Source organism: Dichotomopilus funicola, assembly GCF_033296635.1.
Source record: "Dichotomopilus funicola strain CBS 141.50 unplaced genomic scaffold C8A04scaffold_107, whole genome shotgun sequence".
NCBI classification, from domain to species: domain Eukaryota; kingdom Fungi; phylum Ascomycota; class Sordariomycetes; order Sordariales; family Chaetomiaceae; genus Dichotomopilus; species Dichotomopilus funicola.
Window position 1 is genome coordinate 63,368 of NW_026944128.1, and position 12,228 is coordinate 75,595.

Here is a 12,228-nt window from a genome sequence, read left to right on the forward strand (position 1 = left end):
ACGCTGCGGCGGTAAACCTCCCCTGACGTTCTAAAGGCATATGTAGCGGTGTCTATAATTAACCATCCATGACACATTTGAGTTATGTACAGTACTCCTCCATCTAACGCTATCCAGTGGCAAATCGTGCAATTAATCACAGCAGAGCCTGGGAGAAGAGATCCAGCTGCGAGTCCAGAAACATGCCCGTCTCCAGGTCTATCAAGAAGGGGTTGAGGTTCGAGGCCGCTTGGCCCGGGTACCCCAACATGGCGTGGCTCTGGCCGCTGTCGCCTTCCTGGTCGCGGACGTCGGGCAGCGTCTCCTCGGCTTGGGGTGGTGCAAGCGGCGCGTCAATGATCTGGTCCAGGACACGGGTCAGGCGGGCCTGCACCTCTTTGCAGAATTTTGAGTTGTGGCTGCCACGGCGCGGTACCCAACCCAGGCACGAGACGTAGACGGTCAGCTCGCGGATCACCTCGGAACGGGGCAGGTGAGGTCCTGCGCTCCCCGCACCACCCACCGGGTAATGGAAGGGTACAGAGCGCCGGAGCAGCTCCGTCGCGAGAACATCGGCGCATGGGAGGCCGTAGGGTAGAAACTGGGACGATATTCAAGGTTAGATAGACCTTCAGCATGGTTTCCAATACGCTCGATGAGCAGGACATAATAAATGAGACTCGAAAGTTGAAACGTACGACGGCTGAAAAGTCGCTGCGGACCTCCCGCAGGAGTTCCCGCTGCTCGTTGAAAATTAAGACGGTCGACAAGACGTCCTTGGCCGCAAACAAAAGCATCTCGAGGGTCTCCGGGCTCTGATCCTGTTGGGCCTTGGAACGAAACACCAAGAAGGTGGAGTACAGGTAGTCAATGTAAAACCCAAGAAGGAACCACGTGTCGTGCGGGCTCAATGCGGCGCTGCTCGTAACAGCCGAGGAATACTTCATGTTGCTGGGGCAGCTGTCCCACATTGCTCGCAGCCTCTGCAGGACGGCTCTAAGGGACACAAGTTAGGGTGCGAGTGAGCTCAATCTGTCTCCCTTCAACCTTGTGTGATGACAAAAGCAAGGAAGGGACTTACTGGGCTCTATCTGGAGGGCCAACGCTGCTGCCCAGCAGCAGTTCCAGGGCCTCCTCGCGAAGCATGGCCAGCAGATACCGAAGACGCATATAGCTCGTCGACCGGCGACGTCCGTCCGTGTTCCACCCGTTCTGGTCCAGTTTCTGGAGCTCGTGCTCGCACTGGGGCCCCGTCAGGTCGTCGTCTTCCAGGTCAAGAGGGGCATCCAGGACGCAATAATGCCGATGGATTATGGGTGGGCGGCCCAGGATGGTTGCGACGGTCTTATCCAAGGAGAAGATGGCTGTGAAGCACCGTCGCCGCCACTGATGCATGAATCCAGGGTGGTCTGCCGGCCCGGAACTGACCGTGCGGTCTTGATGCATGCCAGTTGCATAGACGGACGACGCGAGCTCCATAAAGATCGAGTACACGTGATGACCTGTTGAGGGTTAATTACGTGATTGTGCGTGAAGACATGCATCTGAGAGATAGATAGCTAGAAGACAATTGCTCACTTGAGTCACCAAATCGATGAAAAGCCAACAGGAGGTGGTTGTACTTTAGACAGACCAGCAACTCGTTGACCACGGGTGACGCGCTGGTCAGGGTCATGATGCCGTCTGTACTGCTGTTAAACGGTGGGATGAGATCGTTCTTGCTCCGCTTCTCCGGATCCAACAGGGCGAGGTCGCGATCATGTATGTGGACCAGACACAGACTGGCCATGGCGATCATGTTTCCTATGGTCTCCCATCGCAGGTTCTCGCCAGCAATGGACTGCCCTACTTGGCTGGGTGTTGTGAGCTTGGTACCCGGGATGGCCTGGTACGAGCTCTGGAAGAGGTGGATGACGGTGCGTAGCTTGGCATCGTCGTCGTGGTTCGCGTCGTTGGCGGCAACCTCATGGTCGATCAAGCGGCAGAGTGAATCGACGGCCGGGAGCATTACCTTGTGGGGGACGACGGGCATGCGGATGACGCGGTAGATGTGGAGCATGAGGTTCCGCAGCAGGACACGGTACTCATGGACGAAGTCAAGGATCTGCAAGCCGAGATCCAAGCGCTTGCGGTCGATGGAGTGGGTGGTTGTCCCGGGAGACCCGGCGGCTCCGGGGTAGTCGGACGAGGTCTGCGGCATGGAACCGTCATGGGCTGTCAAGCTGTGATAACTTCCTGGGCCGGCAAAGCCACCGATCTCGTCAGGTGAAATGGTGATCTCGACGGGCTGCGTTGCAGCAGGCGTCGGGGTAGGGGGCCCAGGCCCGCCTGGCGGTGTATTATCCAATGATTCCAATCTGGCATTTTAAGTCCGATTATTAGCGTCGCGTGTCTCATCGGTATAAAGACGGTCTGAGTTAAACCTATCCTCTCGGGGAAAGGGAAAGGGTTCGATCAGACGGAAGACGGCGCAGCTAATGAGACCGTAAGGGGAGGACGCACATGCGTGGTGTTTGCCCTGTTGGGCTGTGACTTTGGCCCTGGCTCAGCTGGCTGCTTCGGCCTTGGCTCTGGCTCTGGCTCTGGCTTTGCCGCCGTGCCACGGAACCTGGACGGCCGGACACCCCATAGGCCCGCATTGTCGTGCGCAGGCGGCCGGAGCTGGCATCAAAACGAGCGGGCCGAAAGTGGCGCGTCATGGGAGCTGCCTCGTACACACACTCGAGATGCTTCGCGGCACAGCGGCTACACTTGGGCATTCCATGGTCGCAGCGCACTTTCATCTTGCGGCAGCGCTCACACGACTTTTGCGCCCCATTCCGCCGGAGGTTGGCCGCTGGCACCGACGCCATTCCAGTAGGGTAGGGTACCGGTAATCGTAGCGCCCGACACGCGGCGTCAAGTCCGGGCAGGATGGGCTCGCTCCCAGGAAGAGCCCCCAGGACGGGGCTTCCAGATAGGTATGGAAGTTACTTTAGCAGAGAGGTGCCAGTGTTACAAAGGTAAATGCCAGTGTTGCAAAGGTAAAGTACCCACTCTCGTGCGCCTCAGCACGCCATGTGCCCGAACACCAATCAGCGGGCTGCTAAATCTCGGAGGAAGTCGTCTCCCGCGTCACACGCTCCGTGACGACGATGTGATTCACAGAGGTCTACTCACTACGTGAATCCTCCCAAACCCCTAAACCCCTAAACCGCCCCACTGCACTGGCGTTAAATTCATTTTTCGCACCGAGCGATTACATTGCACAAATATTTTCCAACCCGATTGTACCACTACTCGCCACAATCACAAACATCAAGTTACCTAACTACGAAGTAGGTCAAACAATATTATATAACTAACCCTAACCCTAGGCTTAATCTCAACATTATTACTCGGCGAGTTATTACTCTGCGAGATCTGCTTGTGTACCTGACTTTCACCCAAGCTGTCCGCTCTTCTACGGGTTACAACCAGGTCCAAGGTAAGGTAATTAGTACCAAAGATCCGGAGGTCGTTTTAAATCAGCGACAGTCATCTTTCGCCGCAGGAGTCGTGAGCGCCAACACACACGACTGGGACACCACAGCTGACAGGCGCAAGCATGGCTCGGTCCGAGAGATCGTGGTCTTCAACCGGATGAGGACAGACTCTTCGTGAAGCCCGCCCCGTGCTTCCTACTCGGCCCCGCTTTTGCCGGAGCAACCTACATTGTCGGCATCAGCTTCCTAATGACGTTTCGGGCGTCTTCTGGGTTTAATTGCAGACACTAGCAGTATAGTTATCCTAGCCAGAGCCTCCCATCGCACTACAAGCTCAGCTATGGACTATTATAGACCTAACTATATAAACCTAACTATCTTCACCTATCGGCCAAAAGACTTGTACCACATCCCGTTCCCGGCTCGTTGGCAGTAGATCCCACAACATACCCTACGAAAGCAAATCTTATATACCTAGGTAATTAATAACAAGCTTCCTTCACATGTTCTGGGACGGCTCTCTGACACTGCTTATCAAGCGCCAACGTGTACAAAGGACGCCCAGAGGAGGGGATTTGTCCAACTGTCCTCTCTCAGGTCGTTCACCGCGCGATGAAAAGCCACGGCTACGCTTCTGTGGGTCGGCTCCTGGGCGCCTTGAAAAAGATACGTGTAGAACTTCTCCGCTACTGCTCTACACGAGTCGTTCCGCGTGCTCCACAGGGTGGCGAGGACGTGGTTGAAGCCAGCGAGGTGAAAGGCCGAAGCCAGGTGGATGGCCTCGTCCGATAGCCCGACTGCCGGGTTGTCAGCGCTGTAGCAAGCCCGGAGGAACGCAATCCCGGCCGCAGCCCCTGCCGACGAGGACCTCCGCATGATGTCCTCCACAAACAACTCGTCTGGCCGGTCCATGCCGCGGCCGTCGGGATCCGTTCTGGCCAAGATCAGGCGGCTACGTGAAGGGTTAGTCAGATCGGACTCGGCGTGACACGCGAGGTGGAGCACGTCGCAGTGTCCAATATGGTCGGCGACTTGTGCAGCTGTAGGATGAACCAGCGTCGTGACAGGCGTGATGCGACTGACGCAGTCGCCAGGAAACGCCGCTTGAATAAGCTGTGCTTCGTTTTCGACGCCGTCTAGTCGCGGGTATCCCGGCGTGGTCTCCATTGCAACAAAACAAACCTTCGCGTGGGCCGTGTCGGCAAGCGCCGCCCGCTTCTCTCGTGCGTACAAGAGCGACTTGAGAGTCGGGACGTAGGTTGAGTTCACGACATCCATCGCAGACTCTCCTGGTGTGTCGCCGCCATAGCATCCCGCGGCGTGGAACGGGAAGTGTGCGAGCAAGCCGACCCCGATCCACCAGACCCTCGGCAGGTCTTTTACACTGTGACTGACGAGATGCGAGCTGTCGCCAGCATGAGCGCGCCACCCCATGGAGTGCAGTATTGGCTTTACCGCAGCCGTCCAGAGCCATTCCAGTACGGGGATCAATCTGCGGCCTCTCTTGAAATACTGTTCATGTGCCAATTTCCGGACTCGGCGCAGGACGTCCAAGTTTCTCTGAATCGTCTCGGTTGTTATCTCTGGCAGTTCTACAGCCTTTGTATATCCTCGGGTTGATATTATTGCAAAGGACTTAGTGAAGACGGCGCTGTTGAAGACCATGATGACAGCTCCCTCTTTGGAGACATCCTGGAGCTCCTCGCGGCTTGGGGCGAGGAAAAAGTGGCTCATTCCGTCAAGGTCGCGGATCTGCCCAAGTAACCGCTCCATCTCGGCATCAAGGTCTTCTTCTTCTGCCGCCAAAGGCTGATGGCCATTGGCGCTATCATAGTAGGCTAGCACCCTCCTAGAAGGTTCGTGCTCCCTCCTAGCCGCGAGACGGAGCTGGAGATCGCGAAAGCGCCGGTGAAGAACCGGATCGATCCTCAGCAGCTGGCGTGCCTCACTTCTCTCCTCAATAATGGTCCCAATGATGAGGCCCCGTCCCTGCTCCAACAGCTTGACAGCCCACAGCGGCCCATCGCCACTTGTTCCCAGCAGAAGAAGCGCCGCGGCGGCCGCATCACTGGGAACACCGCCGACATCGGACAGGAGAGATTGCTTGTTGTCGTGGCTCATTCCGCGTGCACTCAGCGTTGCGAACAGCTCTATGGCCCGTTCAAAAGACGTCAGGGCGTCGGCAGGCCTGTCCATGGATGCCTGCAGCCGCGCCGCCGTCGTCAGCGCCGTGATTCGGACGAGCGGGCTTCCCGCGTTTGCGACTCTAGCCGCCTGCAGGTACGCCCTCACAGCATCGGCTCTGTCTCGCTGTACGCCAAAGGCGTCGTATCGAGCCATGTATGTGTTTCCCAACGACATCCAAAGCCGGGCCCGGTTGACAACCCGGGAGGCTGAGAATGCGATGGCCAGGATTTCTGTCGCAACGGCTCTTTCGATGTCAAAGACGCTGGTGTGCGAGGACTTTTCTCGGGCGTTCTGGAATCGTGCGCGGAACCCGAGTGAGAGGTTGTGGAAGGCCAGGCGTATCTGCGTGTCTCCGCGGTCTACCACCCGGCAGGCCATCTCTCCGGCCTGGATCTGCCTGTCCAAGATGTCGACCTCCTTACCTGTCTGGTATTGGGCCGCATAGATGGCGGCGATGACATTAAGAAGGGTGACCAGCAGCCGTTTCGACAACCGGCCCGAGCTCAGCGCCGTTCTCGCAAAGAGGAGGGCCTCTTCCAGGTCCAGGCGCGCTTTGGTCCGACTAGAACGCTCTTGCAGCGCAACAGCCAGAATCTGGAGCGCGTCCGCAAAAGTCTCATCCGCGCTGTTAAGCGACAAGGCGCTTTCAGTGACCAGCTGGATGGACTGTTGCATGTCATCCAGGAAACCCGCCAGCCAGTATCTGTCCAGGAGGAGAGCGATCAGGGGGAGGCACACTTTGGGGTCTCTGTTGATGGCGCTGCCCACAAATCCTAGCCTGGTGGCTTCCCTGGCATGTCCTCTCGCCGTCTCGAAGTACTCCTGGGTTCCGGTTAGCGAGAATGCGGCACTATATGCATCGGCTAGGTCCGCTAGACATCGCGCCCTTAACAAAGGCTCCGTGCCGGATGGACTCAGTTGGACCGCCTTCTTCAAAGCCAGGATTCTCAACTCCGTCACCGACTCCGGAGATGGCTTGTTGCTGCCGTACCGGGCGAGTTGCGAGGCGAATAGGCGCAGCAGCGGGGCCCGGGAAGCGTCAGGACTGTTGTAAATCCACCCCCAGATCGTGTTGACATGGTCTTCCGTCTCGATGCTGTCAACCAAGTATCTTAGGAGATCTCGTGTTTGCTCAGCGTACCACTTTCCGGCATCCGCCCTGTCGGCTCTCGCCCTGTCGAACACATAGTCAGTCGCCCCGCAGAGCATATCAAGTCGCCCTCCGCGTCGGCCCAGGATTCTCCGCCATAGAGTCGCCAAACCTGCGAAGAAGGCAACGGTGGAATGCGCGCCCCGTCGCGCCTCAGCGCCTGTCCGATGCGGCAGGTTCTCTAGCCAGTACCCATAACCTGCATTAGGCGGGATCTTTTCTGAGGGTAGTAGGAGAGGGTCGCCCAGATACGAGTCATCGTGTGGGTGATGACGGAAGGCCGGCTGCAAAGGGTCGAACGGCCCGCAGCGGCCGCCGCCTTCTTCTGCACACTCCGCTTCATGGAATTCCCCACCTCTGACACCCGTCATCATGTCCAGCCTGCCATCATGCTCATCATCATCGACAGCGGGTCCCGGTTCCGCGCCTTCGCCGGCACGACCAGGCGGAGGCCATTGGAACCTAGCGTTGCTTCCAAGTGGAGAGCCATCCTTGTCCAACATGAGTTCTGCGAGTCTCATCGCTTCACCAGCATCTTCGGGGTCTTGTGTCTGCTCGTACTTCAGGAAGATGCGCCGTGAGAGTAAGCTCAAGATCGAGTTCCAGCGACGGATTTGGTAGACGCTGTCCCCTCGGTGATCTTCGTGCTGGTACAGAATTTTAACTTCCCTAGTCCAGCGGATACATTCATTGATCTCGTCCAAATCCCTCATGCTCGGATCCCCCGTCTCTGTGTAGTGCAGCTCCAGGACGTCGGCGAGATGGATGATCAGCCGCTCGCGTACGGCTGACAAGGGTGGCACAGCAGCAAGAGCTTCCCTAGCGTGGAATATGGCGTCTACAAGGTCCTGATGATGATGTCTAAATTTACCCCTGGCAAAAACCGCAGCCGACAAGTTCCGGAGCCGCAGCCATCGCTCTGGGTGGCCCGGGGGCGTCAACTGAAAGGCAATGCGGGCGAAATCGACGCTCCGATCGAAATCTTGCTCTCGTTCTACGCGTGGGGTCGCACTTTGTCTCGCCCGCGCCTGAAATTTGGCACCTAGGTTTGCGGCCGTCCTGGCGCGGTCATAATCTCTCGCTGCTTGCTTATACACCTGTGTGCTCAACGCGATCGCCGCGCCAATGTCGTCCCGGTCGTGAGTCTGGCTGAAACGTAGCTCCAGATGGCCCGCGTAGTTGTCAGCAATGACAGGCCAGTGTTCGTTGTCTCGAGCGCAGAGCTCTAGGGCCGATTTGGAAGCCTCGATGCTGTCGGAGAGATCGCCAAGTATGTGGTCCTTCTGCCACTTGAGCTCGTAGATGTTGCTCAGCACATCCAAGGCTAGGGCCTTCACGCTCGCCGAGGCGGATTCTCGGACAGCGTAGACGGCGGAACGAATGGCGATGGCATAGTTCCGAGGGTTCTTTTCGCGCTCGAAGAGACACCCGGTCAGATCTGCATAAACGATCGCCGCCTTTGCCTTCAGATCCGGCTCGTTCCCACTATTAATCGCACGTGAGTGACGGTCAGGAGGGGCCGAAGGGAGATGGAACGAAGACGGAGGCTCAGCTCCGAAGACCTGGAGCGTCTCTCTGGCGAGGAAGACCGCAGCGAGCAAGTCTTGGGGCATTCCTCCGTGACGGTATCTCTTGTATGTCTCTTGACAGAGGAAGTAAGTGAACTCTGGGTTCCGTAAGTGCTCACTGAGCCAGAGTCTGTCAAGGGATAGCTGTTGCACCCAGTCGCCTGGGATCGTATCGTCCAGCTCGAGAGAGTAAATCGCGTCGAGAACTGTATCAACGGTACGAATAGGAGATGGAGGGACCGTATACTGGACAATGAGCTGCGCTAAAGTCGTATGCACTCCAGACAGCACCGCTCGGGCATAGTCCATGCCAGCCGTCAAGTACCCAAGGGGCAGCTGCCAGAGTGCAGCGAGCATCGTGGAGCAGTGGTATGTGAAGGTTAGTAGTTTGCTCTTAAGACAAAGCTGTAGGGAGTTTCCAGGCAGTTAATTAGTGTTTTTTTTTCGCTCCTTAAAATAATGAGTGACCGATCAGAAACTGTCGTACTAGTTGCTGCGTCGGGGTAACAGCCCGGGGGTGCAGTAATGAGGCAACGGCTGCGCAATCATTACATCATTCAAGTCTATTTTGGATGCCGCTGCCAGCAACTCAGCGTGGCGAATTCCAAATTTCCTCAGAATGATGTTTGACTTGAAGTGAGCATCAGTGGCTTCCAACTCAACACAAATCTGCTCAAGCTGCAGACGAGACCATGGCCAGCGGGGGGTTTAACGGACTTCGCAACCTATTACCTGCCAATTACATTAAATTGGGCAGTTTCGTCTTGTTTCCAGGCGACCCTTTGAGGTCCTTCTTCAACCCAGACGGCACGCCGGCACCCAGCGCCAAGATCGAAGCCACGAGCGCGGCCGACTTTGATGCCAGCAACACCGGGGGCCGAGGAGCCCTCTCGCTGGGAGAGATACTTACTGCCGGGTGTGGCCTAAAATCGGAAACCTCGGTCAATCTCGAAGCGGCGAGCTCCACGTCGCAATCCATGCTCAACTACGACGACTGGTTTCAGGAAGCGTGCCGGTCGACTAAGCTCAGAGTTTGGTTTGAGCAGCAACTGGAGAGATACGGATCAGCCGGGTTGCGCCTGCATTTTGTCATCGGCCTTCAGACCATCAAAGATGCATCCCTGGTGCTGCGGAGATCGAACACGGTCGAAGCCAGACTGGCCGGTCAAGTGCCGGTCGCGGAGCTTCTAGGAGACCCTGGGGTGTTGACTCGCCTGCTCGACCCAAAGGCCGAGGTCAACGTCGAGTTCATCCGGTCTGCCGGGCAGAAGTTCTCGGTTGCAGAGACGGTGCACGCAGTGAGATATGCGCTGGTCAGGTTCGAGTACCTGTCGAGCAGGAAGCTTGCCCGGCTTCTGGGAAAGATGCGTCTCCCCAAATCATCGCTGGAGACGGGCACGCGGTGGGTGGTTATGGGCGCAGACGCCGGAGGACCATCTGTAAGTGACCAGGAAATCGAATCGGAAGATGAACTGGAGGATATAATTGAAGCTAGGATTTGCGAGCAAGACGAGGAGCAGGGGCCAGCGTCTGTTGCGAGCCTGGAAGTGGGGGGTGGTTACCAAGTTGATTATTAGTTTAAGCAAAGTTAACGTACTTAGACGCGAAAAGAAACACAAGAAGAGGCAAGCTTGGCTTATATCAATCATTGCCTAATTGGCCAGCATAAATACTAGAGAGATAACATGGGATCTTTCACCTATGTCCTCAGGACACCTTGATAACATAACCTAATTAATTGTTATGAAAATTTTGAGAACATCTCATTGATACCTTTATAATTGTAGGAACTTTATAGCGGAGACAAAGTAGTGACATCTAGTTATAATGTTATAAGTAGATAGCTACAGTGCTTTACGAGTTCTAGCAAGTCGAGTACGTAGAATACTAACCCTGTCGTGCCTAAGGTAGAGGCCGTTGCTAACACGAATGCAACAACCAAGAATGAAACTCTCAGCTAAACAGCATGGAAAGTTAGTCCCAGTAATCCCCGTAATTGTAGTGGTCACTGCTGCCGTCAAAATTTAATAGTTCGTCCGGATCCCATCATCGAGCCCCGCCAAGCCCACCATATGCTCCGATCACCGCCGTCCTCCCTCCTTGAAAGGCTCAGCTGTCCGGCCTTCCATATCCTCGATTTCAAAATCTGTCATCCTTTCCTCCAATAAATCAAATACTCCCTGAATCGAGGAGTGGCTGCTTGCGGGAGTTAAACGGAACTTGGCGGGATGGGCTTTGGGGCTTTGGAGGTATTCCTTGACAGAGAAATGGGCCAGAGAGAAAACCATCTCTTGTTCTTCCCCAGACGTGGCCCTTCCTTCTACCTCAGATGTCTCTACATCGCCCCATGTCGAGATTTCTTTTGCTGTTTTATTGGGTACGGATACCGTAGCGAGTCCAGGAAGCATGTTCCTCACCTCCGACATGCCCTAAAACCTGTTTTCTACCGAAAAGGTAACCTCAACAACCTGCCGGTGATCGTCATGGCCATCATCACCATCCCTCATTGGGTATTCGAACGCCGCAATCTCGTTGACTTCGGCAAGTAGAAGTGGGCGTTTGGAAAAGGCTAGCCAACGAAGGATCGAGAGTGCTGCCATGCCGTGGACGTCCTCGATTCGCTTGAGCATTCTTTCATATGTCTCTTCCAGCGCTCTAGGCAGCTTTCTGAGAAGCTTTTCGACATCTTTCGGTCGGCCCTTTCTCTCTAGTTCCTTGAGCTGCAGGTCGGCCCACCGGAACACTCCATCTGCATGCTCTGTGAGATAACTAATCACCGTCTGCCTGAGGTTTTCATCCCAGCCTTCGTATCCCACCGTGTCCATGGCGTGTAGGAGGTGATTTCTGATGTCCACATTAACTCGATCCGCTGGAAATGGGACAGTGAGTATCTCTCTGCCAGCCATTGCTCTCTCAATGTCATCTTCTATCCGGCTTGTGATGATAATATGGAGGTTGTGGCTCGGGTCGTGGCTGAGATCAGCTAAGAAATGGACAATCTGGCGTCGATCCTCACGCGAAGGGCATTCGTCTAAAACGTCAACCACGATGTAGGTGCTGCCCGACTGCCGGAGAACCTCGCGAAAAACAGCATCCGTATGTTCTGGAAGTGGGTGTTTCGACGGCGCATACTTGTCGTAGAGATGCCGAAAGGCTCTTGGAATTGCAAACCCACCTTCCTCCCCCGCGGGTGTTGTCGATAGTGACCCGATAATCTGGGTGAGAAGGGTGTACTTGAATTGCTCTAGTCTAACATCGCTTGTGAAGGCAAAGGAGAAGTAGAAGTAAGCGAGAGCGCCGAGTTCTTGCGACTAGATCTTGTCGATAATGGCAGAGGATAGTACTGTTTTTCCGGATCCAGCTGTTTGACTTTGGAATTAGTGCCTTTTGAAACCAATCCTGCTTTGATGGTGCACCGGCTCTCACCTTTAGCGCATAGCCAGTAGTAAGAATTTTTCTAGGTCTTCCAGGTATCAAAATCATGGGCCAGAAACCAGTCTCCTGTCGTCTTGGTTGTGCGAAATTGGCGAGCGTCGTTATGGCGTCTGGAAGAGTCGATGAACGGCAGCCATCCGAGATACTTGTCTCTTTCGCTGGTATTAAGTCGGACCCCCCCCCTTTGGAACACCCCACCTTTGGAACACTTGGCAAACCCACACCCAAAAACCCACCCATCTTCTTCAACACCATATATTGCAACCACTTCAACCCACTACGATACAAGAAGCCTCTGAACCACCACTTTCAGACCCGCTCTCTTCAGCCATTGTATCCTCGATGCGACCGGCTTCAATCTGGGCCCTGTGGACCTGTTCAATTGAAGCGAACAGGGTATTTGGGTCCGTTTGGACCCTCTTCCGTTTCGATGGCCGGGCTGCTT

At 55.6% G+C, this 12,228-nt stretch overlaps 5 protein-coding genes across 5 annotated transcripts; 1 reads left to right on the forward strand and 4 right to left on the reverse strand.

Annotated features, from left to right (window-relative positions):
- Window positions 1-136: 136 nt before the first annotated feature.
- On the reverse strand, window positions 137-2,831 carry C8A04DRAFT_33021 (uncharacterized protein; the record flags this gene model as incomplete). The annotated part of the gene is made up of 5 exons (XM_062782296.1): window positions 137-580; window positions 678-975; window positions 1,061-1,481; window positions 1,558-2,336; window positions 2,482-2,831. 5 exons carry the CDS (start codon window positions 2,829-2,831, stop codon window positions 137-139), a joined length of 2,292 nt encoding a protein of 763 aa, XP_062632886.1.
- A 1,146-nt stretch (window positions 2,832-3,977) lies between these two features.
- On the reverse strand, window positions 3,978-8,705 carry C8A04DRAFT_33022 (CHAT domain-containing protein; the record flags this gene model as incomplete). Its single annotated transcript, XM_062782297.1, has 1 exon — window positions 3,978-8,705. One exon carries the CDS (start codon window positions 8,703-8,705, stop codon window positions 3,978-3,980), a length of 4,728 nt encoding a protein of 1,575 aa, XP_062632887.1.
- Window positions 8,706-9,040: 335 nt separating this feature from the next.
- C8A04DRAFT_33023 (uncharacterized protein) lies at window positions 9,041-9,925 on the forward strand (the record flags this gene model as incomplete). Its single annotated transcript, XM_062782298.1, has 1 exon — window positions 9,041-9,925. The coding sequence occupies one exon, from the start codon at window positions 9,041-9,043 to the stop codon at window positions 9,923-9,925; it is 885 nt and encodes a 294-aa protein (XP_062632888.1).
- Window positions 9,926-10,777: 852 nt separating this feature from the next.
- On the reverse strand, window positions 10,778-11,659 carry C8A04DRAFT_33024 (uncharacterized protein; the record flags this gene model as incomplete). Its single annotated transcript, XM_062782299.1, has 1 exon — window positions 10,778-11,659. A coding segment is annotated over one exon (882 nt), but the record flags the coding sequence as incomplete, so codon positions are not given.
- A 393-nt stretch (window positions 11,660-12,052) lies between these two features.
- Window positions 12,053-12,223, reverse strand: C8A04DRAFT_15791 (uncharacterized protein; the record flags this gene model as incomplete). The annotated part of the gene is made up of 1 exon (XM_062778621.1): window positions 12,053-12,223. A coding segment is annotated over one exon (171 nt), but the record flags the coding sequence as incomplete, so codon positions are not given.
- Window positions 12,224-12,228: the final 5 nt, after the last annotated feature.